This window comes from Schistocerca piceifrons, chromosome 2 (assembly GCF_021461385.2).
Source record: "Schistocerca piceifrons isolate TAMUIC-IGC-003096 chromosome 2, iqSchPice1.1, whole genome shotgun sequence".
NCBI classification, from domain to species: Eukaryota; Metazoa; Arthropoda; class Insecta; order Orthoptera; family Acrididae; genus Schistocerca; species Schistocerca piceifrons.
Window position 1 is genome coordinate 36,007,627 of NC_060139.1, and position 27,028 is coordinate 36,034,654.

Here is a 27,028-nt window from a genome sequence, read left to right on the forward strand (position 1 = left end):
TTCTTGTCTAAACTATTTATCGTCCACATTTCACATCCATACATGGCTACACTCCTTACAAATACTTTGAGAAAAGACTTCCTGAGACTTAAATCTATACTCGATGTTAACAAATTTACTTCTTCAGAAACGCTTTTCTTGCCATTGTCAGTCTACATTTTATATCTGCCCTACTTTGACCATCATCAGTTGTTTTGCTTGCCAAATAGCAGAACTCATCTACTTCTTTAAGTGTCTCATTTTCTAATCTAATTCTCTCAGCATCACCTGATTTAATTTGAGTACATTCCATTATCCTCATTTTGCTTTTGTTGATGTTCATCTTATATCCTCCTTTCAAGACACTGTCCATTCCTTTCAGCTGCCCTTCCAGGTCATTTGCTGTCTCTGACAGAAGTACAATGTCATCAACAAACCTGTGGATTTTAATTCCTACTCCAAATTTTTCTTTTGTTTCCCTTACTGCTTGCTCAATATACAGATTGAATAACATCGGGAATAGACTACAACCCTGTCTCACTCCCTTCCCAACCACTGCTTCCCTTTTGTGCCGCTCGATTCATAACTGCCATCTGGTTTCTGTACAAATTGTAAATGGCCTATTTCTATGGAATCCAAACTGATCTTCCCTGAGGTTGGCTTCTGCCAGTTTTTCCACTCGTCTGTAAAGAATTTGTGTCAGTATTTTGCAGCAGTGACTTATTAAACTGATACTTCAGTAATTCTTCTTGAAGTCTGAGGGTATTTTGCCTGACTCATACATCTTGCTCACCAGATGGTAGGGTTTTGTCATGGCTGGCTCTCCCAAGGCTATCAGTAGTTCTAATGGAATGTTGTCTACTCCTGTGGCCTTGTTTTGGCTTAGGTCTTTCGGTGCTCTGTCAAATTCCTCATGCTGTATCATATTTCCCATTTCATCTTCACCTACCTCCTCTTCCATTTCAATAACATTACCGTCAAGTACATCGCCCTCCTATAGAACCTCCTTATACTCCTTCCACCTTTCTGCTTTCCTTTCTTTGCTTAGAACTGATTTTCCATCAGAGCTCTTGATACTAATACAAGTGGTTCTTTTTCTCCAAAGGTCTCTCTAATTTTTCTGTAGGCAGTATCTATTTTTCCCATAGTGATATATGCCTCTACATCCATACACGTGTCCTCTAACCATCCCTGCTTAACCATTTTGCACTTCCTGTTGATCTCATGTTTGAAATGGTTGTATTCCTTTTTGCCTGCTTCATTTACTTCATTTTTATATTTTCTCCTCTCATCAATTGAATTCAATATCTCTTCTGTTTCCCAAGGATTTCTACTAGCCCTTATCTTTTTACGTACTTGAACCTCTGCTGCCTTCACTATTTCATCTCTCAAAGCTACCCATTCTTCTTCTACTGTATTTCTTTCCACTATTCTTGTCAATTGTTCCCTAATCTGTCCCTAAAACTCTCTACAACCTCTGGTTTTTTCAGTTTATCCAGGTCAAATCTCCTAAATTCCCACCTTTTTGCAGTTTCTTCAGTTTTAATCTGGAGTTCATAAACAATAGATTGTGGTCAGAATCCACATCTGCCCCTGGAAATTCTTACAATTTAAAACCTGGCTCCTAAATCTCTGTCTTACCATTATATAACCTATCTGAAACCTTCCAGTGTCTCTAGGCCTCTTCCACGTATACAACCTCCTTTCAAGATTCTTAAACCAAATGTTAGCTATGATTAAGTTATGCTCTGTGCCAAAATTCTACCAGGTGGCTTCCTCTTTCATTACTTACCCCCATTCCATATTCACCTACTACTTTTCCTTCTCTTCCTTTTCCTACTATTGAATTCCAGTTCCCCTTGACTATTAAATTTTCATCTCCCTTCACTATCTGAATAATTTCTTTTATCTCATCATATATTTCTTCAATCTCTTTGTCATCTGCGGAGCTAGTTGGCATATAAACTTGTACTACTTTGTCATTTCGAGGGCTCCTGGGTGTCCAGCTGGACGCGATCATTGAAGGCCTATGATATTTTGGTGAATAACCTTTCTGCCATCATCAGGTGGATCTGATGGAATGGTCTGTCTGCTCATTGTCAGTTGGGCTTTGGTTCCTTGCGTCAACGGTCCAATTGCAGCCACCGACATTCCGATTGCGAGTGCCGACACTTCGATTGCAGCCGCTGAAAATCTGTTTGTGGGCACCAACCCAGGTCCGCACAGGCTTCGGTGCAAATTTGAGTCCTTTTTCGAGTATGAAGTAGCTGTGTCATCCAATGGCTTCCCCATGGGGTTAATCACGGTTCTTTTTATTGGCTCCATCTCTTTTTGTTGTTTGCCTGGTAGCCTTGCAGACTTGTCAATGTGTTTGTCAGTGGATTTCAGGTGTGTCCAGTTCTGAGAATATGTGACCTACCTAAGACACATTAGGAAGTGATGAATCCCATTGTTAGCATCATAGGGGCACCCATGTCCCCTCTTGCACAACACCTGGTGGGCCTGCTCAGACCATATGTGGGAAAATGTAAACACCATTTTCTTAACTCATCTTAAGGAGATGACCCTGCAAGAAACAGACATCATGGTCAGCTCTGATGTCGTGATGTCATGTCACTTTCCACACGGGTCCCGCTAGAAGATTCAATCCACCTTATCAGCAAGAAATTTGGTCTCGAGTTGACACAACTTTTCAGGCATGTACGTACATCCACCTACTTCATCTTCAATGACCAATACTAGGAGCAGACCAGCGGTGTGGCTATGGGGAGCCCTCTCTCACCAGTGGTAGCCAACTTATTTATGTAGAGTTTTGAAGAGGATGCACTACAAGCAGCCGAACGGGAGCCTGTGTGTTTTTTCTATTACATGGATAGCACATTTGTCATCTGGCCCCATGGACTTGATCATCTACAGGCGTTTTTAGAACATCCAAATTCCGTCCACGACAACATTTGGTTCACCGTGGAAATCAAGAAGGAAGGGAAATTACCCTTTCTTGACGTACTTGTAGAACCGAGATCAAATGGCATACTGGGTCATAGCATGTACTGCAAGCCTACACATATGGACTTATATTTACATGCCTTGAGGTGCCACCATCCTGCACAACTCAACAGGATGCTCAACACACTGGTTCACAGGGCATACTTGAACTGTATGAACAAAATCTACACAAAGAACTCAAATACCTATAAAATATGTTCCTCAAGAATGGGTACAGCAATCAACAGATTCAGACAGCCCTCAGATGACAGCAACAGAGCAGAAACCCAGATGAAGAACAGTCTAAAGATGAGGAACCAGGCCTTGCCTTTCTATCATAGGTAGGCATCGTGACATCAAAAATTGGGAGACTGCTAAAACAACACAAAATTGACATGGTCTTTCGACCATTGTCCAAGATACGTGTCTTACTGGGGACAGTGAAAAACTGATTTGGCCTGAAGAAGGTGTGCATATATAATATTCCCTGTGGTTGCAACAAATCCTACATTGGTCAAATAATCTGAACAGTTGAAGACTGCTGCAAAGAACACCAACACCACACGTGTCTAGGCCAGCCCAACAAACCAGCACTGTCAGAACACTCTTTGGACACTGGATACAACGCGAAATACAAAGAAATCAAGATTCTGGCCCCCTACCAGCTTCTACTGAGACAACATCTTCAAGGAGGCCATTGAAATTTGCGTAACAGACAATCTCATAAACCAAGACACAGATTTTCAACTCAGCAAGGCATGGAAACCATTACTTAGCTCTATCAAGGAGTCATGCCTCAAGCGGATTCAAGGTCCTTCCACGGCAGCCGCCGGGAACACTCCACAGGATTCTGCATCTGCCACCACCCACCGCAACACCAGGGACAGCGCAGACCTGGGTCGGCGCCTGCAAATGGAATGTTGGTGGCCACAATCGAAGCGTTGGCGCTCGCAATTGGAATGTCGGTGGCCGCAATCGGACCATCGATACAAAGAATCGAAGCCCGAATAACGGACATAAATAACACCAACAATGAGCAGACAGATCATTCCATCAGAATCAACTGATGATGGCGGAAAGGTTATTCACAGAGATATCGTTGGACTTCAACAATTGTATATGGCTGGACACCCGAGTGCCTTGGAAACATCACATATGCCAGGAAAGCCTCCAATCACATATTGCACTACTGTGGTAGGTGTGGGCTTCATGCCTGTCTTGGCTACAATAATGTGTTCACTATGCTGTTCATAGTAGTTTACCTGTGCTCCTATTTTTTTATTCATTGTTAAACCTACTCCTGCATTACTCCTGCATTTGATTTTGTATTTATAACCCTGTATTCACCTTACCAGAAGTTTTGTTCCTCCTGCCACTGAACTTCACTAATTCCCACTATATCTAACTTGAACCTATCCATTTCTCTTTTTAAATTTTCCAACCTACCTTCCTGATTAAGGGACCTGACATTCCACACACTGATCCGTAGAACGCCAGTTTTGTTTTTCCTGATAATGACGTCCTCCTGAGTAATCCCTGCACAGAGATCCAAATGGGGGACTATTTTACCTCTCGAGTATTTTACCCAAGAGGATGCCATCATCATCTAACCATACAGTAAAGCTGCATGCCCTCGGTAAAAATTACAGCTGTAGTTTCCCCTTGCTTTCAGCCGTTCGCAGTACCAGCACAGCAAGGCCGTTTTGGTTAATGTTAGAAGGCCAGCTCAGTCAATCATCCAGACTGTTGCCCCAGCAACTACTGAAAAGGCAGCTACCCTTCTTCAGTAACCACGCGTTTGTATGGCCTCTCAACAGATACCCCTACATTGTGGTTGCACCTACGGTACAGCTATCTTAATCACTGAGGCATGCAGGCCTCCCCACCAGTGGCAAGGTCCATGGGTCATGGGGGGGGGGGGGGGGGGGGGGGGGGGAGAGAGTTTCATCATATGGGGCATCAAATGAAATTTGTGACTGGACTGAGAACATTTTGGTAGGGAGGACACAGTACATTATCGTGAATGGAGGGTCACAGTCAGATGCAGAAGTAATGTTGTGTGTGCCCCAGGGAAATGTGTTGGGACCTTGCTGTTCAGGTTCTGTATTAGTGACCTTGCGGATAATATTGAAGGCAACCACAAAATTTTTGCTTGTGATGCAGTTATCTGCAGTGAAATAATTTCTGGATGAAGCTACATACGGTAAATATTCATTCAGGTCTTGATAAGATTTAAAAGCAGTGCAAAGATTGGTAACTTGCTTTAAATGTTCAAAAATGTAAAATTATGCACTTCAAAAAATGAAAAAACATAGTATCCTATGACTATAATATCAATGAGTCACTGTAGGAATTGATACCTGGGTGAAGCCCTTTTTAGGGAAATGAAATGGAGTGATCATATAGGCTCAGTTGTGGGTAAAGCAGAGAAAACTGAGGAATTGCAATCAGTCTATAAAGGAGAGTGTTTACAAATCACTTGTTTGGCTGGTTCTAGAATATTGCTTCTTGTGTGGACCCATCCCAAATAGGACTAACACAGGGTATTGAACATATACAGAGAAGGGCAGTGTGAATGGTCACAGGTTTTTCTGACCTGGGGGGGAAAGTGTTTCTGAGATGTTTGAGAGAACCGAACTGGCAGACTCTTTAAGATAGATGTAAACTATCCTGTGCCAGTCTACTAACAAAGTTTCAAGAACTGGCTTCAAACGATGACTAGGAATATACTACAAACCCCCAGCTATCATTCACATAGGGATTGTGAGAAAGAGATCAGAATAATTACAGCATGCATAGAGGCATTGAGACAATCATTCTCCCCACATTCCGTATATGAATGGAACAGGAAGAAACCCTAATAATTGGTACAATGGGGTGTACCTTCTGCCATGCACTTCACAGTGATTTGCAGAGTATAGATGTAAATGTAGATAAAACTGTGCCAACTTTCTATTTGCCCACAAATAAGCATGACATGTAGACTAATTGCAGTTTTGGGAAAAGTAGTAATTGACATACATAATTCATGAAAAGGTAGTAAAGAGTAGAATATGACAGCTTTTTCTCCCCATCTTCATTGCACAAGGACATCAAAATTTCAGGAAATAATTAACAAATGAATGCTACACAAAATACAAGACATCCTCTTTGGAGCTTCCACAAATGTGCACTCTAATTATAAGTTTTCGTACATGTAAATGTTCTACAAATCTTCCACTACATTATAACATCTTGTCTTACATATAAAAGTATACATGAATGTCAGTGGCTTGAAACTGACAGAAAATTTAAAAAAAATTGGGTGCAAAAATTTCATACTTCATAACAAAAGTATCTTATCAAAATATAGTTTTATTGCATATTTGGACAAATAACATGACAATTTTGGGAAAAATCAACTACTGAGATGTGTAACAGCAAGGTCTGAGAGATAATAAATTGTATTTCAAATATTTATGCATAACAGAGAATTTTACTCAATTAATTCTGTGTCCCCCTATATTGCTATAACACTTTTGCATATATGTTTCATGTGTCCCCTCATTATGTGTGATGGAGGTCACTCCAGGTGTCACTGTCATCCATTTCCTTGTTATATTTGTTTCTCAGAAAGCATACATATATTATTACAGTTCTGTGTATTTAAAAATGGGGATTTATCTCTCTCTCTCTCTCTCTCTCTCTCTCTCACACACACACACACACACACACACACACACACACACACACGATGCACTTGAGTGAAGAGGAATAATGTGTCTAATTTATTTCTAAGTAAAGTGAAACTGCCTTCAACCCAACAGTTGATTTGGACACCACAGTGCTTAGCTTTACCTCAGAGTTGCGACAGGTTCTGGAAATCAGGGAATTTTAAACACATCAGAAAAATCAGAGAAATTTAAATAAAACAATGGAAAAAATCTTGTTTTTCTCTCAGTAGATGAAATTGTTTGCTTACTGAGGTGTGATACATTGTCACTGGTTGGGTGCAGCCAAGTATATGTGCTGCTCCCGTACTCTCTCATTACTACTGCTTCTAGCCTTCCTACCACTCCCCTCAACTTGCAGTCAATGCTGCCACCACTTCTTGCCGCTAGCCTAGCAGCTACCAACAAGAGGCAGGGAGGCATAAGTAGTAGTTTGTTTGGATGTGATTGTCAGAGACTGCAGACACAGTGGCTGGAGACAGTGTCTGAGTGACGGAGTTCTGTCTGAGTGACTGTGTGGATGTATGAGTGCCCTCATTTTCTGACAAAAGCTATTGCTGAAAATTTATTTGTGAGAGTGTGATTGTCTTTTCTATGTGCCTGTCTGCAGCTCAGCAATCATCTTTATGGTGAGTTGCTATCTATCCTCATTATTATTGACTCTCAGAGTACTTGCACAAGTTATCCGTTGCATCGATTGATTGCTTTGGTCTCATTTCATCAACATGCTGTCTGTGGCTCACGAATAGCTGGCCACACAAGTGGATTTCAATCACGGGTCAGAACTGCAGGCCGTTTCTGTGGGTATCTGTAATGGTTTGGGCCTGCCGATCTGAAGCTGTTTGGTTCCCACTAATGTGCAGGCCCTGCCTGTTGGATCTAATCTCACCATACGGCCCGCAGGCTGGGTCTGTTAGTGTGTGGTGTAATGCAACAGATTGTCATGGTTTATCCATGGACCCAGGACTGTGGTGCTCCTCAGCAGGCCAGAGGCCATGGGTGATGGGTTTCAGGAATTATGACTGTCTCACTGCAAGTACTTTGCACAGTGTGGCATTTTGTAGACATTTTATCTGTTCTAGTACATTTTGGCATTTAAAAAGTAGTTTATATGTTAGAAAGTATGGATGACAATAAGAAGAAAATTGTGTCAGTCACTGGCAGTTTGTATGCTATGTACTTAATATATTTCTAGAAAGAATTACCTATAAAATAATAAATATAACACAGTGGGTAATAACTGACAATAATGAACATATTAGAACCAACATTTTATTGGCGGTCACCTACAGTCTTGGTTTACACAATTCTTTCCTACCTTATACACTTCTTTCAAGAGGCCTGCTTTTTATTGAGGTTATTTCTGAAAGCAGTGAAGATATTTTAAATCTGTACTGTGACTCTAAGGAAATGTGTATTTTTGCCACCAAATGTGTTTAGTTTTAGTGAAATAAAATAACATCAGTGGTCTTAATGAAAAACACATACCATCTGGCTTGCTTTCTCCGTATAAAAACAGTTCATTACAAAAGATGTTGATGTTAGTACTTAAAGATTTTTGCTTACATCAGGAAACATCATCTTTTTGAAAGTTTTTTTTAGATATTTCCTTGTTTGCATTATTGTTTCTTGTACCATAGCTGTAAAGACAGATTCTCAACTTATGTCTTAACTTACCCTTTAGATCTCAAAATTTGTCAGGGAAAAATGCTAAAACTTGTCTGGAAATCAGGGAAATATCAAGGAATTTCACTTGGGGAAACTTGTGGCAACCCTGTGTCCTGTTGGGTATGATATGTCCTTTATTTCCTCCAACTTTTCAACTGAACTACCAGCCAATTATAGGGGGACCTACCTTTTAATGTGTTCACTCAACCATGGTGCAACTCATCATTTTTTTAATACAAATATAAACATTTTCATGTACATATCATGGCACAATTCAAAGAAGTAAATTGCATTTTTTACTGTTGAGTCACTGACTTTTTTTCCAGAAGCAGAACCTAGGTGTGAAGGAACCATTTTCTCTGCTGGCTCAAGAATGGTTTGGAATAGTTCACAGAACACCAAGAAACTTTGGTGTTTCCTAATGGAACTTGATTGTGTATTTCATAAAATACCTTAAAAACTTTAATGTGCTTCTTTGTTTACTTATAAAATATAAAATTTTGATTATATTCTCCAACCACTTCACTATATTTACAAAAGCAATTTATCTTGTTAGTCTTCTGATATTTTATACAGGTAGTAATATGTAATTTGTGTGATGATGTTACATGTCTGTTTGGTTACTGTGGACTTGATGTCACAGAGTATCTTCTAGTCATGAAAATTGATGTATTTTATTGTATAGCTGCTTTACATATCCATTTACAAAACTCCAGTCTTGAGCTTTGTGTAATAACTAAATACGCTCTGATATTCACAATTTAAAAATTTTATACTTCTGTACCAACATTTTATTCATTAAATTTTCACAAGCCACTTAAAAATGTATTTGTATTAGCATTCTTCATAATTAAAAGTAGATAATAATAATAATAATAATAATAATAATGTTTTCAATATTCATAAAACAGTTAATGACATTTAAACATGGATAAAATGTAATCTATTGCACTTAACTCAAATTATTTGGAAAATGTTTTTTGTTAGTTTAGAGGTTCCATTATTTCAGTTTCATTTGTTTTCTTTCTTGACACATACTCCTAACGTGCCTTGCTTTTTTCATTGTTACATGAATATGTGACAATGGTGTACCACTTTTTAACCCAATGTCAATTTAATAACTGCTTACACTTTAATGTGTGCTTATCATCTGAGCTATCCAATGTCACAAACGATATAGCACAGGCTGTAGAACATGGTGAAGAGATTTAATTTTCAGCTGTAGACACCAATACAGAAACTCTTACCGAATGTCCTCTTAAAAAAAAAGGTCATCACAATTGCTCATTTTACTTCACTGATATGTTTGTTTCCTTATGACCAGCATTCCAGGCTCATGGTCATTATTCATCTACTAGTGCAGTTTAGGCATATATATGTCAACACACTTAAAGAATCACATGTGCTTTCCCTAGGAGACAGTCAGTTTTAAGTCATTATTTGTGCACTTATGACCTCAGCCATTTTTGTAACCCCTCCCCCCCCCCCAAAGGAAAAAATTATCTAGTACTAACAGCACTTTGGTTGTGTGATGGAATTACACTGAACTATTCTGTGCCAGAATACTGTACTTCTTTCTACACAAGATTCAAGTGTTTTGATTGTTTTCACACTGTGTTTGTGATACACATTATTTCATCTTTAGTTGGAGTAGTTCCCTTTGATAAAGCATGTAAGGTGAAAATACTACCAAATATAAAAACTACAAGGAGTCAAGTTTTTAACACCTAAATTATTTCCTACTTAGTCAAACTTCATGCAGCAAAGTGAGAATACCCTAGTACCAGATTGTGCCCCATGGTTGGAAACCAATGCCCGATTTCTTTCATTTCACTACTCCTATCATCTTTCATCTGGGCCAGAATACTTATGTCTCAGGCACTCACATGTTGCAGGGCAGCCTCTGACAGCTGTGCCCATGATACACTTTCATCCCAGGACTGAAGATTTTCCTGAGACACATTAACAGTACTACATCTTTGCCAAGTTTTTTGCACAGCAGTCTCAGCCCAGGCTTGAGCACATTTGAATCACAGAACCTAGGGTCAACTATATGAATTTGCTTACTGGTCATATGCCAGCAGAACCGTCAATCTACACTTGAGGATTTTGATAGTGAGACAAGGCGGAAGCTGAGAAGGTAAACATGCTGCAGGTGGTGCCAATCTACCACTGTAGCTATAGGTGCAGATGGCATTATGTCAGGAATGGTGTAGGGGTTGATGCCTAAAACAAGAGAATTCATGCAGGCAGCATTGCTCTTGACTTTGCTCATGATTACTATAGTGCTGCCAGCACTTCATGATCAGCAAGTGATCTGAATTCAGCTGCTAGCAAAGGTGAGAACATTGTTCAACAGATGTGGAAATCCTTACTTTAACTCAGATCCAACAAATTATGAGGAATAGTATGTGTTCCATTCTATGAAATCTCATCTTCACCTATGGTGTTAGGCTCTAATTTGTCTTTTGCTTCAATGACTCTCCACTTGAATTAAGCATTTTATTATATTTTTACAGCAATATTTTATTGGTAACGAGAGTTGACTCGAGCTGGTGACTCACATGGAGCCAAAAGTTGTGAAAATTTGGTGGTGACAGCAGCTGCATTTGAAATGAGAAGGAATGCTGAAATGAAAGCAAGAGCTGTTGAGACAACAGCAAGAACAACTGGAACAACTGATGAAACTGCAACACCCCCAGCAGAAACAGACCGTGATATACACAAAGCTCACTCTTTCAATTCAATTATTTTATTTCAAGCAGTTAAACAAATAATGTAGCTCACACTTACATCAAGTTGAACAACACCCTATAGCCTAGAGGGTAACAGATGAATCCCCTTAGAAATCCCTGTTTCTTTCTTGGTGTAAGTCAGTTACTTTATATTTCATTTATGAACTAATCCTTCTAGGATGATTTATGAAATGAGTGATACATTTGAGACATCTTCCCATAGCTAGAACAGTGTAGTAGTTTTCTGATTTATGAGGGCTGTAGAGAAAAATAATATAAAATAAATGAAATACTGTATTTGTTCAAGCAAATTTATTATAAAAATCTTGAAAGTAGATCTTTGTATTGCCTCTCATAATATTTTGCAACCTGAGATTGCAGCCAGACTGTAACTGTTTCTTGTTCTTTTTCAGAGGCAATCTAATATTTCATATTGTAAAATGATCTTTCAATAATGATAACACTTCTGATGGCACATTAATTTTTGCTTACGTTCTTCACTTGCTTACACTTGAAGGAACTCATGTCTGCATTGATAAATTATTAATCTGTTACTTATCAGTCTTATTTCGGCTTTGTTGTTTTCTTGGGATATGATTTTTGTCTTGAATTTTACCTTTACAAAGAAATCTGGGACTTTTTAAAATTGTAATAGGACTTGGAAGAGCAGTTGAATGGAATGGATGGTGTCTTGAAGGGAGGATATAAGATGAACATCAACAAAAGCAAAATGAGGATAATGGCATGTAGTCGAATTAAGTCGGGTGATGTTGAGGGTATTAGATTAGGAAATGAGACACTTAAAGTAGTAAAGGAGTTTTGCTATTTAGGGAGCAAAATAACTGATGATGGTTGAAGTAGAGAGGATATAAAATGTAGACTGCCAATGGCAAGGAAAGCGTTTCTGAAGAAGAGAAATTTGTTAACAACGGGTATTGATTTAAGTGTTAGGAAGTCGTTTCTGAAAGTATTTGTATGGATTGTAGCCATGTATGGAAGTGAAACGTGGACGATAAATAGTTTAGACAAGAAGAGAATAGAAACTTTTGAAATGTGGTGCTACAAAAGAATGCTGAAGATTAGATGGGTATATCACATAACTAATGAGGAGGTGTTGAATAGGATTGGGGAGAAGAGACGTTTGTGGCACAACTTGACTAGAAGAAGGGATCGGTTGGTAGGACATGTTCTGAGACATCAAGGGATCACCAATTTAGTATTGGAGGGCAGCGTGGAGGGTAAAAATTGTAGAGGGAGACCAAGAGATGAATACACTAAGCAGATTCAGAAGGATGTAGGTTGCAGTAGGTACTGGGAGATGAAGCAGCTTGCACAGGATAGAGTAGCATGGAGAGCTGCATCAAACCAGTCTCAGGACTGAAGGCCACAACAACACACAACAACAATATTTTTGTGGATAACTTTAAGTACTAAATAATAAAAGCTCGATCGTTTTAGCGTCTGTTTTCTTTAAACATTCGAATGACTGGTTTACAATAATTGTTCAACTTCCTCAGTAACATAATTTCCACCTGCTCACATAGGCTATGGCTGCACAAATACATCTGACTTTACACTGTCTTTTGCCACCAAGGAAGAGAGATTAAAACTGTAGGCAAAGATATCAATGATCTAGCAACAAAAATATTAAAATTAACTTGGCATATACTTTTTAGGAAATGTAATGATATTTAGTGAAAAACTGCTGTAACTAACTTTATAAAATTTACAAGTTGTGTTCCTTGTCAGTTAACTTCAAAAATTACTCTGTTCATGTCAAATGAAAGCAGTTCATAAAATATTTCACGTGAATAAATCAATTTACACAAAGTTATAATTTTTTAAATAAATGAAGTGATTGATACCCACCAGTATTGTAGGATTTCTAACACGCATTAGGCTTGATAACATCTCAGTATGTGTGGTGAGATGAGAATCACCTGTAGGGTGGATGTTCAAATACATCCCATTCGAAATGACATAATTCTTGTGTCTACCGGGTAGTGGGTGGTCAAGCATTGTTAAGCAAAATTGTGCTACTGATAGTCAAGGACCATGTTTCTTGTTTTAAATGGCTCTTCACAGTTTTATAAGTGTTTCACAGTAAGTTTCAGAATTGATTGTCCTTCCATATTCTGTCAAATCTGTAAACACAATTCCTTTACCATTCCAAAAGTGGTGGCAACAAGCTTTCTAGCTGACACAGTTTCATACCCTTTTTGGATTTGTTGGGTAAAGCATATGGCCACCCACTATTGAATACTGTTTCGTCTCTACATGACATATGAAACATTTGTCTTCTCACTGATAATGACTCAGTCCAGTGGACCTTCCCCTTCCCCACTGTAACAAAAAAGAATTCCCATAGAACCAGTCATCTATTGAGTTTATTGAGTCTCAGAATGTAGTTTTGAAATCTAAAAAAAGACCATAGAACTTGTGATACCCTCATTGCTTAGTGGTGATCTCATGCTAAAAATGCTCATAAATCACTGAAAAGTTGTGGAATTGTCAGTTTTCATGAACTTTGTTGTCAATTTTCTGTGCTACTTCATTACCGATTATACTGGGTGTTCATTTTAACTGAAGACATTGAAATATCTCAAAAACTACACATTGGTTGAAAAAAGTTGTAATTAAAATTTGTTTGTTTTATAGGGGGACATCCAATGATACCACAGTTGATTCCCCCCACCCCACCATGTGTGTGGCTGCCGGTGGGGCAACTTTGAAATCTTCAAACCCCCATTTTCATTGCAGATTATGATATTATGGTAAAATCTACAAATGTTTTGTCTGAAGCATTTTCTTCATTTTGCCACAGATAGCGTGTAGTCAGAGGAATAGAAATGGGTACACAATCATAAGTTATGACTTGCTACTCAATGGCCTTGATTATCCAATGGCACATCCATGCTGTGAGGGTGGGATAGTCCAATGTTTCGTAACTTTTAATTGGAAACTCCATTCACAATGTTTTATTCCTCTGACATATCAAATAAGGGACTAATTGATGTGCTGTTGTGGCCAAGGCTTGAGTTGAATGCTGCTCTACTTTTCCAATCAGAGTCAGTGTTTAAGTATAGTATTGCCGACTTCATTTTTCAAATGACCATACACAGGACAGGAGTATATTTGAGGGAATGTCAGTGCAGGCATTTCTGATGCAGCCAATCACGTCTTTATGACCTGTTGGCACTTGCTATTACACCTTATATTTTAAATATAAGAAATCCAGCAATGTCAACTCTGGTGACCTAGCAGGCCGATTAACGGGGCCACCTCTGCCTATACACTGACCAGTGTAAACACTGTTTGATATCTCTCACGCTGCAGTTCCATAATGTACTGGGCAGCTGTCATGGTAAAACCATGTACATTGGCGAATGTCCAGGGCAACATCCTGCAGTAATACTAGTAGTTAACAATGTTTGATAATTGCATCCATTCAACTTGCCATTGATAAAATATGGACCAATGAGTTTGTTCCCCATGATGCCACACCACTTGTTAACCGACCAAGGATGTTGATGGTCAACTTCCTGTAACCAGTGGGGATTGTCTACACTCCAGTAATGCATATTATGCAGGTTAACGCTACCAGGGTTTGTGAATGTGAACTCATCGCAAAATAGTACCTCAGCAAAGAACATGGGGGTCATTTGCATTTGTTGATGTGATCATTCACAAAGCACTACCCAGTTATGGAAATTGGCACCATGGAGTTCTTGATGCAGTAACACATGGTATTGATGGTACTTAGGACATTGCGGTATTGTGACAATACTACTGACGTACATACCACAGTTGCAGTCTAATTGCCAGGCACATATCCAGGGGTTGTGGTCCACTGCTGCTAGTACAGCTATTTCATTAGCTTCTCCTGTCACATGTTTGTTTCATTTCCTTTTGCCGGTCTGAACACTGCCATTAGACATAAAGGGATTCACAATGTTGTAAAAAGTGAACAAGAGTGAGTTTTCTCTGGAAAATGCTTTGGGTACAAGGAAACAGCAGCCTACAATCACCATAAATCAGCATCATTTCATTTTTTTCTTTTGTGGTTGCAACATTCATTGTCACTTGCATGTCTGTTCTGCAACCATTGTAATGTGTAGGGCCACTATCTGTTCTGTGTCTTCACGATACAGGAGTTGCGGTCACAGTGTGGAACTATAACCTTTGTTGATCTGATGTGTAGTTTTCAAGGTACAGTATTTCAATGTCTTAAGTTAAAATGAACACACTGTAAATAGATGATTATTTCTATCACATCATGAATCTTCATCTTTCCTCTGTTGAACAACTGATGCCTTTGATGCACAACACCTTCAACCACATTCTGTCTTTATACAGCACATATTTCCTCATGAATGTCAATTGCTTTGAAATTATTATATTAAAAACCATAACACTGAACAGATTTCTCATTTGGTAGGATTTTCAGTCACAGTGCTCTTTTCAAATAGCTGTTGCAACCAAATGGGAAGCAATGTGGTCTTCCCACTATCACAGCTCTAAGTACACTGATATATGGTGTGAGTCAGCATAGTAGCAATTGTTTGTGTATCCTAACTCCTCCACTACTCCTCCTGCAATTCCCATGTTATATGAAAACAGAGGTTTCTTTATTGAGAACCCTCATAAGGTCCACCAGGGCTGTGAAATAAAGAGCTAATCCCATTGCAGTTGAATTCCAGATCAGATACTTGCCTAAAACAAGTGAAAATGTTCGATAAAGTCCCTAAAATCACTAAAACATTGAAAGAGCATTTGCAGTGTGAGACAGAAGTAGCTTGAATTTGTATGTCACAACACAGTTCTTTCCCCACAATCAACACTCCAATAACACAATCAATCTGTACACCACAACTTAGTATGAATGCCAGGAAGTTGCAAAAAATCTTTGCTGTAAATTTCCCTCTTCAGTGTTAAGTTAGGTAAAGACTGTGGATTCTTGCATTACACATCACTTCCATTATGTAAGAAGTGTTTTATTTGGCATGATCGTGACTCTTGCCTTTTAGGAGAGGCACAGTGACTTTTATTATATTCCAGACCACCTACATGGAAGCCATGGAAATGCAGGTAGATAGTAAGCTATACACAATTTAACCCATAATACATACTATATGCAAGTTGTTTTTATCTCTTTCTATTTTTTACTATGATGTTCAGTGCCAAATAGAAATTGGATCATCTGTACCTTTATTAAACAAGTAGACATAGCAACAGTTCAGCAGGTCATTTCTAGCCTCTACATTCTAATCTTGCTTAGCAAACTCAAAGAAAATTCCTAATGACAGCTAGTTGTAACCGTACCAAAAGTAACTGGCTCAATTTTTTTTCAGCATTTGGCTTTTCAGTTATGAAGTCTATGGACCTATGGTCACCATTACTGCAGTAGTAAACTTATGCAGGGAATTTAAGGTGCAGTTTATACCAGAACTTGGAAGCACACTGCCCTTTCAAGCAGACACATTTATTTTATTTTATTTTATTTATATACTTGTTCCATAGATCTGTACATGTGAGCAAGTCACTCAGATGTGGAACGTGTCAATGTACATAATAAAATACATAGAATAAAGACATAGTTATAGTATTAATAACAGTGCACAAAAGTCACTTATTAGCTTAAAAACTAGTCAACATAAATGTGAAGATAGCAGTTTCATATTTAGGGCATTATTGCATCTATTTTAACCTTGAACAGTAATCAAAACTCCCCACTTTGGGTTTAAAAGTGACCCAAAAATGGAAATGAGAAAAACAGGAATTTTTACATTAGGGCATTATTACATTAGTTTAACAGTAAACAGTGTCAAAAAATTTAAAAACATCTTTCCAATCTGGGTTTTACTTATTTCTCTGAAAGAATTCCTCTAGTGAATAAAGTGAGGTCTCAAGTAAATAATTTCTCAAGCTACGTTTAAATACTGATGTACTGCTCCTTATACTTTTGATGCTGTTGGGTAGGGAATTGAAAATTTTCGTTCCAGTGTACTTTACCCCTTTCTGAATAAGTGTCAAGTTCTTTAACTCACAGTGGAAATCCTCTTTTCTTCTGGTGTTATGTTCATGATGTAGGCAATTCGTTTCATACAGAGTGGGCTTATTTATTATGAAGCACATCAGTGAATATATGTACTGAGATGTTGCTGTCAGTATTTCAAGTCGTTTAAAAAGATTTCGACATGAGGTTCGTGGGGGTACACCACAAATGATTCTTATTGCTCTTTTTTGTGCTGTGAGGATTTTCTTTGCGGCAGGTGTATTGCCCCAGAAGATGGTGCCATAACACATGACTGAATGAAAATAGCCAAAGTAAGCTGACTTTGAGATGGTAATGTCATTGAAGCATGACAAAATTCGTAAAGCAAATGTTGCCGACGTCAGCCGTTTTAGTGTTTGTAGAACGTGATGTTCCCAATTCAGCCTACTGTCCACGTATACGCCTAGGAATTTTGATAAGTACACTTGCTTTATCATCTGATCATTCTGCGTGATAACTATTTCTTTTGGGTTTTTGTGGGTTGTCTGGAACTGGATAAAATTAGTTTTTTTCAGGTTTATTGAAAGGGAGTTAATACTAAACCAACCCAGAACTTCTTTAAGGATATCATTGACCTCGGATTCTAAGTCAGTAGCTGACACATTATCCACCACAATGCTCGTATCATCAGCGAACATTGTAAATTTACACTTCTTATTGATGGATAAAGGCAGTTCATTAACATATATGAGGAACAGCAAGGGCCCAAGCACTGATCCCTGTGGCACTCCATGCTGCACAATTCCCCACTCAGAGTCCACTGTATATTGTGATACACTATCTGAAACATCTAGAATAATCTTCTGTTTCCTATTTTCGAGGTACGATTTTAACCAGTTCCCTACAGGTCCTGTAATTCCATAATGACAGGCCTTCTTGAAGAGTATCTGGTGATCTACACAGTTGAACACCTTTGATAGGTCGCATGCTCAGGCCAGACACAGTGCCAAAACTGTATTATGTATGACATCCCTACTATTTGCCCCCTAGAGAGCAGCGTAAACTGGAAGTATTGTAATGTAACAGATGGAGACTCACCTGTTGAACAATATGATACACACAACTAATATACACTATTGGCCATTGAAATTCCTACACCAAGAAGCTGACGTGCTACAGACACGAAATTTAACTGACAGGAAGAAGATGTTGTGATATGCAAATGATTAGCTTTTCAGAGCATTCACACAAGGTTGACGCCGGTGGCAACACTTACAATGTGCTGACATGAGGAAAGTTTCCAACCGCTTTCTCATACACAAACAGCAGTTGACCACCGTTGCCTCATGAAACGTTGTTGTCATGCCTCGTATAAGCAAGAGAAATGCGTACCGTCACGATTCCAACTTTGATAAAGGTCGAATTGTAGCCTATCGCGATTTTATCATATCACGACATTGCTGCTCGCATTGGTTGAGATCCAATGACTGTTAGCAGTATATGGAATCGGTGGGTTCAGGAGGGTAATACGGAACACCGTGCTGGATCCCAATGGGTTCGTATCTCTAGCAGTCAAGATGACAGACATCTTATTCGCATGGCTGTAACGGATCGTGCAGCCACGTCTCGATCCCTGAGTCAACACATGGGGACGTTTGCAAGACAACAACCATCTGCATGAACAATTCAATGATGTTTGCAGCAGCATGGACTATCAACTCGGAGACCATGGCTGCAATTACCCTTGTTGCTGCATCACAGACAGGAGTGCCTGCGATGGTGTACTCAATGACGAACCTGGGTGCAGGAATGGCAAAATGTCATTTTTTTGGATGAATCCAGGTTCTGTTTACAGCATCATGATGGTCGCATCCGTGTTTGGCGACATCGCACTGAACGCACATTGGAAGCGTGTGTTCGTCATCGCCATACGGGCTTATCACCCAGCGTGATGGTATGGGGTGCCATTGGTTCCACGTCTCGGTCACCTCTTGTTCGCATCAACAGCACTTTGAACAGTGGACGTTACATTTCAGATGTGTTACGACCCGTGGCTCTACCCCTCATTCGATCCCTGCGAAACCCTACATTTCAGCAGGATAATGCACGACTGCATGTTGCAGGTCCTGTACGGGCGTTTCTGGATACAGAAAATGCTCGACTGCTGCCCTGGCCAGCACATTCTCCAGATCTCTCACCAATTGAAAATGTCTGATCAATGGTGGCCGAGCAACTGGCTCGCCACAATACACCAGTCACTACTCTTGATGAACTGTGGTATTGTGTTGAAGCTGCATGGGCAGCTGTACCTGTACACACCATCCAAGCTCTGTTTGACTCAATGTCCGGGCGTATCAAGGCTGTTATTACGACCAGAGGTAGTTGTTCTGGGTACTGATTTCTCAGGATCTATGCACCCAAATTGTGTGAAAATATAATCACATGCCAGTTCTAGTATAATATATTTGTCCAATGAATACCCGTTTATCATCTGCATTTCTTCTTGGTGTAGCAATTTTAATGGCCAGTAGTGTACTTCAGGGTACACTTCTATATCTCAATTTTTTCCTAGCTACTTTGTCAGTTCTTATATTATTTAATGGTATTACATTAAAGGTATTCAGTTATGTTCATTTTTCTGTAATTTTTCTTTCATTTACACTTATTATTCTATAAATGAAATCAAATGATAAGAGAGCGTCATAAAACACTGTATTGAAGTGGATGTTCCCTGTTGGGTCAGGGTGAGTCAAGAGCGGCTTGTTGACAGCAGATATTTTAATTTACATCCAGAACAGCAGTGAGGAAGAAATAACCAGTAAAACTTGAAACTTGATTCACTCAGCCAACACTGTTTTTACAAGTTCATGAACTGTTGTTAGTGGACTCTGGCACAGCAAGTCGGTAAGTCATTTACATATAAATAAGATAGCCATTGTAATTATGGAACAGTGCAACAAACTGTGTGCAATTTTAATTGACTCAAACAATTTTTAAGTGATAAATGGCTGGGAAAGGATCGACTACATGTGAATGGACAAGGTTCAATGAGTTCCAGCAAAATTTTTGTAGAGATCTGCTGAATAATGAAAAGCAAGGGAAATTGATAATTTCTGAATGGGGGTTGTGAGGTAATGCGCGAGTTGTGGCGCACTGGAGTTGGCGGCCACCGCTCAGGCCGCTTGGCAAGCCGGGGCTTGTTAGCAACTGTGTGGTGCCGCGTACCGGCCGGACCACGTGGTCCAGCTACGTGGCTGGGAATTCCATGGTGATCCTGTGTCGACGAAGGAGACATGCAGGGAGTGCCAAAGATGGCGAGCTTTGTAAAACCTTAATGGCAGACATTTCACAGTTGGTATAGAAATTAATTGTAGCCAGATGACTCATGATACCCCAAAAACAAACATGAACAATACCATTATTTGCACAATGATTCTGATGGTGTAATCAGATTTTCAATATATTTATTAGTTTAAAGTGTAGTATCTTACGATAAGTTATACAAGTAACATCCAGCAACGAATTTCCAAAATCTAAATGCTTCATCTGATTTTGGCGATCGATGCATCTTTAGAACACTGTTAGTGTAAACTTAAATTGGTATAAATAACAGGTGTGTAACTTGAATAGTATATGAGTGATTGGAGGTCAAAGTGGCCGATTACTATTGATCGCGCCAGCCATAAGTACTCCACAGTTACATGAAAAAACGGTAGCAGCATGCTTAAAAATATATTTATTCATCTATGCCTTTGTTTATATCTGATATATACTATTCATGAAGAAATTGGTCAATAATTTGTGTTTTGGAAAGCACAGAGACATTAGGCTATTGGCTTACTTCTGTTCTATTCCTTTGATTTATGTTTATTTAATTTGGTTATGTATTTAATGATGTGTGTTAGAGTGTGTTTATGGTCCAGTTGTAGTAATACTTATTTAATTTCAAGTTATTTAAATGTAAATCCAGTATTTCGAATGTGTTTCATTACGTTTATGAGTACGCGTTGGCTTGGAGACAGGGCGGGGGTGATCTAGCCAATCACAGCGATCGTTCCAAAAAGGACATGTGGAGAGACTGTATGGAAGTGGGAGTGGCTGGACAGTACAGGAAAGGACACAGAGAGAGTGCTGGACAGTATGACGCGACGGATGCACAGTCGCGGGAAAGACTAGGAGAGCGGAGCAGTTTGTGCGTGGTCACGACAGAGAGAAATACTTTGTAGTGGCGACTTGTTGTGCACTTATGAGATTTCCATGGTTCCTGCAGTGAAGACATCAAATGCATTTACACTACTGGCCATTAAAATAGGTACACCACAAAGACGATATGCTACAGATGCGAAATTAAACCTGCAGGAAGAAGATGCTGTGATATGCAAATGATTAGTTTTTCAGAGCATTCACACAAAGTTGGCGCTGGTGGCGACACCTACAACATGCTCACATGAGGAAAGTTTCCAACCAATTTCTCATACACAGACAGCAGTTGACCGCCGTTGCCTGGTGAAATGTTGTTGTCATGTACACTGTTCAAAGGGCCGTCAATGCGAACAAGAGGTGACCGAGACATGGAGCCAATGGCGCCCCATACCATCACGCCGGTTGATACACCAGTATGCTGATGACAAATATGTGCTTCCAATCTGTGTTCACCACAATGTCACCAAACACGGATGCGAGCATCATGATGCTGTAAAGAGAACCTGGATTCATTAAAAAAAATGACGTTTTGCCATTCGTGCACCCAGGTTTGTCGTTGCATACACCATCACAGGCACTCCTGTCTGTGATGCAGTGTCGAGGGTAACCACAGCCACGGTCTCCGAACTGATAGTCCATGCTGCTGCAAACATCGTCAAATTGTTCGGGCAGATGGTTGTTGTCTTGCAAACGTCCCCATGTGTTGACTCAGGGATCGAGACTTGGCTGCACGATCCATTGCATCCATGCGAATAAGATGCCTGTCATCTCAACTGCTAGTGATACGAGGCCGTTGGGATCCAGCACGGCACTCCATATTACCCTCCTGAACCCACTGAATCCATATACTGCTAACAGTCATTGGATCTGGACAGTGTGAGCAGCAATGTCACGATATAATAAACCGCAATCGCAGGAGGCTACAATCCAACCTTTATCAAAGTCAGAAACGTGATGGTACGCATTTCTCCTCCTTACACGAGGCATGACAACAATGTTTCACCAGGCAACGGTGGTCAACTGCTGTTTGTGTATGAGAAATCGGTTGGAAACTTTCCTCATGTCAGCGCGTTGTTGGTGTCGCCACCAGCGCCAACCTTGTGTGAATGCTCTGAAAAGCTAATCATTTGCGTATCACAGCATCTTCTTCCTGTCAGTTAAATTTCGTGTCTGTAGCACATCATCTTCAAGGTGTAGCAATTTTAATGGCCAGTAGTGTAATTAACAGTTTTGTCGACAGTACTTTTTACGTAACCATATCTGTTAATTTCATCATTTAAACAAATAATTCGGCCTAAACCTTGTAGTAGAAGAAACTGTTAAAAGGAATGAAATTTTTTTAAGTATGCAGTTAATTTAACGAGTTATGTTTTAATTCCCACACCCCCCCCCATGAATCATGGACCTTGCCGTTGGTGGGGAGGCTTGCGTGCCTCAGCGATACAGATGGCGTATCTGTTGAGAGGCCAGACAAACGTGTGATTCCTGAAGAGGGGCAGCAGCCTTTTCAGTAGTTGCAGGGGCAACAGTCTGGATGATTGACTGATCTGGCCTTGTAACATTAACCAAAACGGCCTTGCTGTGCTGGTACTGTGAACGGCTGAAAGCAAGGGGAAACTACAGCCGTAATTTTTCCCGAGGGCATGCAGCTTTACTGTATGATTAAATGATGATGGCGTCCTCTTGGGTAAAATATTCCAGAGGTAAAATAGTCCCCCATTCGGATCTCCGGGTGGGGACTACTCAAGAGTACGTCGTTATCAGGAGAAAGAAAAGTGACGTTCTACAGATCGGAGCGTGGAATGTCAGATCCCTTAATCGAGCAGGTAGGTTAGAAAATTTAAAAAGGGAAATGGATAGGTTAAAGTTAGATATAGTGGGAATTAGTGAAGTTCGGTGGCAGGAGGAATACAGGGTTATAAATACAAAATCAAATAGGGGTAAAATAGGAGTGCGGGTAAGCTACTACAAACAGCCTAGTGAACGCATTATTGTGGCCGAGATAGACACAAAGCCCACACCTACTACAGTAGTACAAGTTTATATGCCAACTAGCTCTGCAGATGATGAAGAAATTGATGAAATGTATGATGAGATAAAAGAAAATATTCAGGTAGTGAAGGGAGACGAAAATTTAATAGTCATGGGTGACTGGAATTCAAGCGTAGGAAAAGGGAGAGAAGGAAACATAGTAAGTGAATATGGATTGGGGGGAAGAAATGAAAGAGGAAGCCATCTGGTAGAATTTTGCACAGAGCATAACTTAATCATAGCTAACACTTGGTTCAAGAATCATAAAAGAAGGTTGTATACATGGAAGAATCCTGGAGATACTAAAAGGTATCAGATAGATTATATAATGGTAAGACAGAGGTTTAGGAACCAGGTTTTAAATTGTAAGACATTTCTAGGGGCAGATGTGTACTCTGACCACAATCTATTGGTTATGAACTGTAGATTAAATACCGAAAATACTACAAAAAGGTGCTAATTTAAGGAGATGGGACCTGGATAAACTGACTAAACCAGAGGTTGTACAGAGTTTCAGGGAGAGCATAAGGGAACAATTGACAGGAAAGGGGGAAAGAAATACAGTAGAAGAAGAATGGGTAGCTCTGAGGGATGAAGTAGTGATAATGGAATGTAGTCGAATTAAGTCGGGTGATGCTGAAGAAATTAGATTAGGAAATGAGACACTTAAAGTAGTAAAGGAGTTTTGCTATTTGGGGAGCAAAATTACTGAGGGTGGTCGAAGTAGGGAGGATATAAAATGTAGACTGACAATGGCAAGAAAAGCGTTTCTGAAGAAGAGAAATTTGTTAACTTCGAGTATAGATTTAAGTGTCAGGAAGTTGTTTCTGAAAGTATTTGTATAGCAATGTATGGAAGTGAAACATGGACGATAAGTAGTTTGGACAAGAAGAGAATAGAAGCTTTCGAAATGTGGTGCTACAGAAGAATGCTGAAGATTAGATGAGTAGATCATATAACTAGTGAGGAGGTATTGAATAGGATTGGGGAGAAGAGAAGTTTGTGGCACAACTCGACAAGAAGAAGGGACCGGTTGGTAGGACATGTTCTGAGGCATCAAGGGATCACAAATTTAGCGTTAGAGGGCAGTGTGGAGGGTAAAAATCGTAGAGGGAGACCAAGAGATGAATACACTAAGCAGATTCAGAAGGATATAGGTTGCAGTAAGTACTGGGAGATAAAGAAGCTTGCACAGGATAGAGTAGCATGGAGAGCTGCATCAAACCAGTCTCAGGACTGAAGACAACAACAACAACAACAACAACAACAATTCCCTCAGCATCACCCGACTTAATTCGACTACATTCCATTATCCTCGTTTTGCTTTTGTTGATGTTCATCTTATACCTTCCTTTCATGACACTGTCCATTCCGTTCAACTGCTCTTCCAAGTCCTTTGCTGTCTCTGGCAGAATTAGAGCACCAGAAACTATGGAAAATTATTATTCTGTATCTTTCCTTCCAGTCTTTTCTAAAATGATTGAAAAACTTGTGGCAAAACAATTTGAAATTTTTCTTAAAGAAAATGACATTATTTCTAAAAATCAGTTCGGTTTCAAATAGGAAAAAGCATAGTAAATGCCACCAGCAAATTACAGAAAACATAAGCATTTCATAAGAGCGGGGTAAAAAGGTTTCAGGAATATTCTGTGACCTAAGAAAAGCCTTTGATTCAGTGAACCACTTGTTATGACTGTACAAGCTTAAGAGCTTCAGGGTTGAGGATAGTGTATTACAGTGGTTCAGTTCTTATCTGACAAAAAGGAGCAAAGAGTTATTTTAACATCAAACTCAGGTAACTGCTGCTCTGAATGGAAAATAGTTTCCCATGGGGTCCCACAGGGTTCAATACTGGGTCCATAACTGTTCTTGTATGTGAATGATTCACCAATGCTCATTCAGTCCTGTTCATAGATGACACCTGTGACAGAAATTGGCACTACTGAAAAAGTTCCAGATAGTGTACAATATCCTCTAGGAAAACTTTACTCCTGGTTCCATAAAATGGACTAAAATTGAATGTCACAGAGACTCATCATCAACAATGCTCCCTGTAAAAATAGCTCATAGTAATCAGTTGATGAGAGAAGAAAGCCATGTGAAATTATTAGGCCTAAACCTTGACAAAATTCTAAACTGGGAGACACATACAGACTTCTTGGCAAATAAATTATATACTCTAGCTTTTGAAATGTTTATTTTATCTGCTGGTACTCATATTGACACTAGAAAGACTGTCTATCATAGTTATTTTGAATTGGTTATTCAGTGTGGGGTAATTTTCTGACAAAATTCTACAAACAGCACAAGGCTATTAATTTAAATTATTCAGAAGAAAATCATTAGAAATGTGTGCTACCCATAAAAATGAGTCATGTCACCCATTATTTAAGCAATTAAAAATATTGGCCATTCCTTCAATTTACATTTTTGGATTTTGATTTTTATATACAGTAACAAACATAAACTTGAAAAGTACTGCTTTAATCAAAGCAATGGAAGTCACAGCAAGGAGAACTTTAAACTTCCCTCACATCACTTAAAGCTTTACACTCAGACATCACTGTACATGAGGCTAAAGATATATGAAACCACAAGGTAGGAGCATATTAAACATGGACCTTAGCTCTTTGAAAAAATTACTCCATAACATTTTAGTAGAAAAATGTTACTATACCACTGAAGAATTCATGGAAGTCAGTTTTGCACTTTGAACAATAGAAAGACATAGACTATTAGTCTGTAAGTGGTTAGTATATAACACATTTTGTAGTATTATATGTGTTTTGCATCACTGGTAATCTATATATAATGCATAACTTTAAGGTCTTTTGGAAAGCATTATATGCTTTTCAATCTTGATGTGTCTCCTGTACAGCAGATATAATGATTTGTATACAGTATGTAGTGAGACTGATAAATCACACTTCACATTCCCATTGTGTACTGATAACTTGTGCCCATATTATGCGGGTAATAGCTTATGGGCCTTGCACCCATGGACTGCAGTGCACAGTGCACTCAGCTGGGTGTTGCTACATCTAGCTCAGCATGACAGTGAGGAGACCTCGTGATGCATGCATACTCAGGTGACCAGTGGCACTGTCGCTACTGCTGAGTAAAATGGCACAGCCGGCTAGGCCACAGGCGGACAGGTTGGCAGTCGGCCTGTTGTGAGGTGACAGAGGCATCCAGATATGAACCTTCAACCTGTAGACTGTGTTAGATACTCAGGGGCTCAGTGAGTATAAGGTCCTCAGTTCGAACCTTGGTCCATCAATGCTGTGGAAGGAACTCCCCGGCAGGTGACTCTAACAGGATGATGATTAACCCATGATATCCTCACAGCAGAAGACCACAATACAGTGGATGCAAACTCAATGACTCACCAATATGATCAACCTGGTCAGATGGCCAGTATTTATATGCAGCAATGTGAGTTTGTTGTGATGTGGCTGCCACAAATGTCACGTGTTCTGCATATGTATCATCTCTGGTTTTGGTAACTAGCTGGTCACTGACTGACATTCCAGTTCCGTACTTAGTCGCAGAATACTGTTGTTCTGTCTGGCTCAGTAAAATAATTGTCACACCTCAGTCAAGAAATATCTCATCACATGGTATATTTGTCCTACAAGCATAAACTGTCTACCGGTACTCACCAATATTTCATCACCACCCATAAGAAGATCACAGACTTTGCCTAGCATGTGGACAAGAAT

The 27,028-nt window shown here is 39.4% G+C and overlaps 1 protein-coding gene across 1 annotated transcript in view; it reads left to right on the top strand.

The window, feature by feature from the left end:
- Positions 1–9,124, top strand: part of LOC124774018 (intraflagellar transport protein 27 homolog) — a 60,459-nt gene extending 51,335 nt beyond the window's left edge. Inside the window, exon 4 of the mRNA XM_047249449.1 lies at positions 8,669–9,124. Within this exon, the coding sequence (XP_047105405.1) occupies positions 8,669–8,764 (96 nt within the window). The 3' untranslated portion in view covers positions 8,765–9,124. The remainder of the gene's footprint in view (positions 1–8,668) is intronic.
- The last annotated feature ends 17,904 nt before the right edge of the window (positions 9,125–27,028 follow it).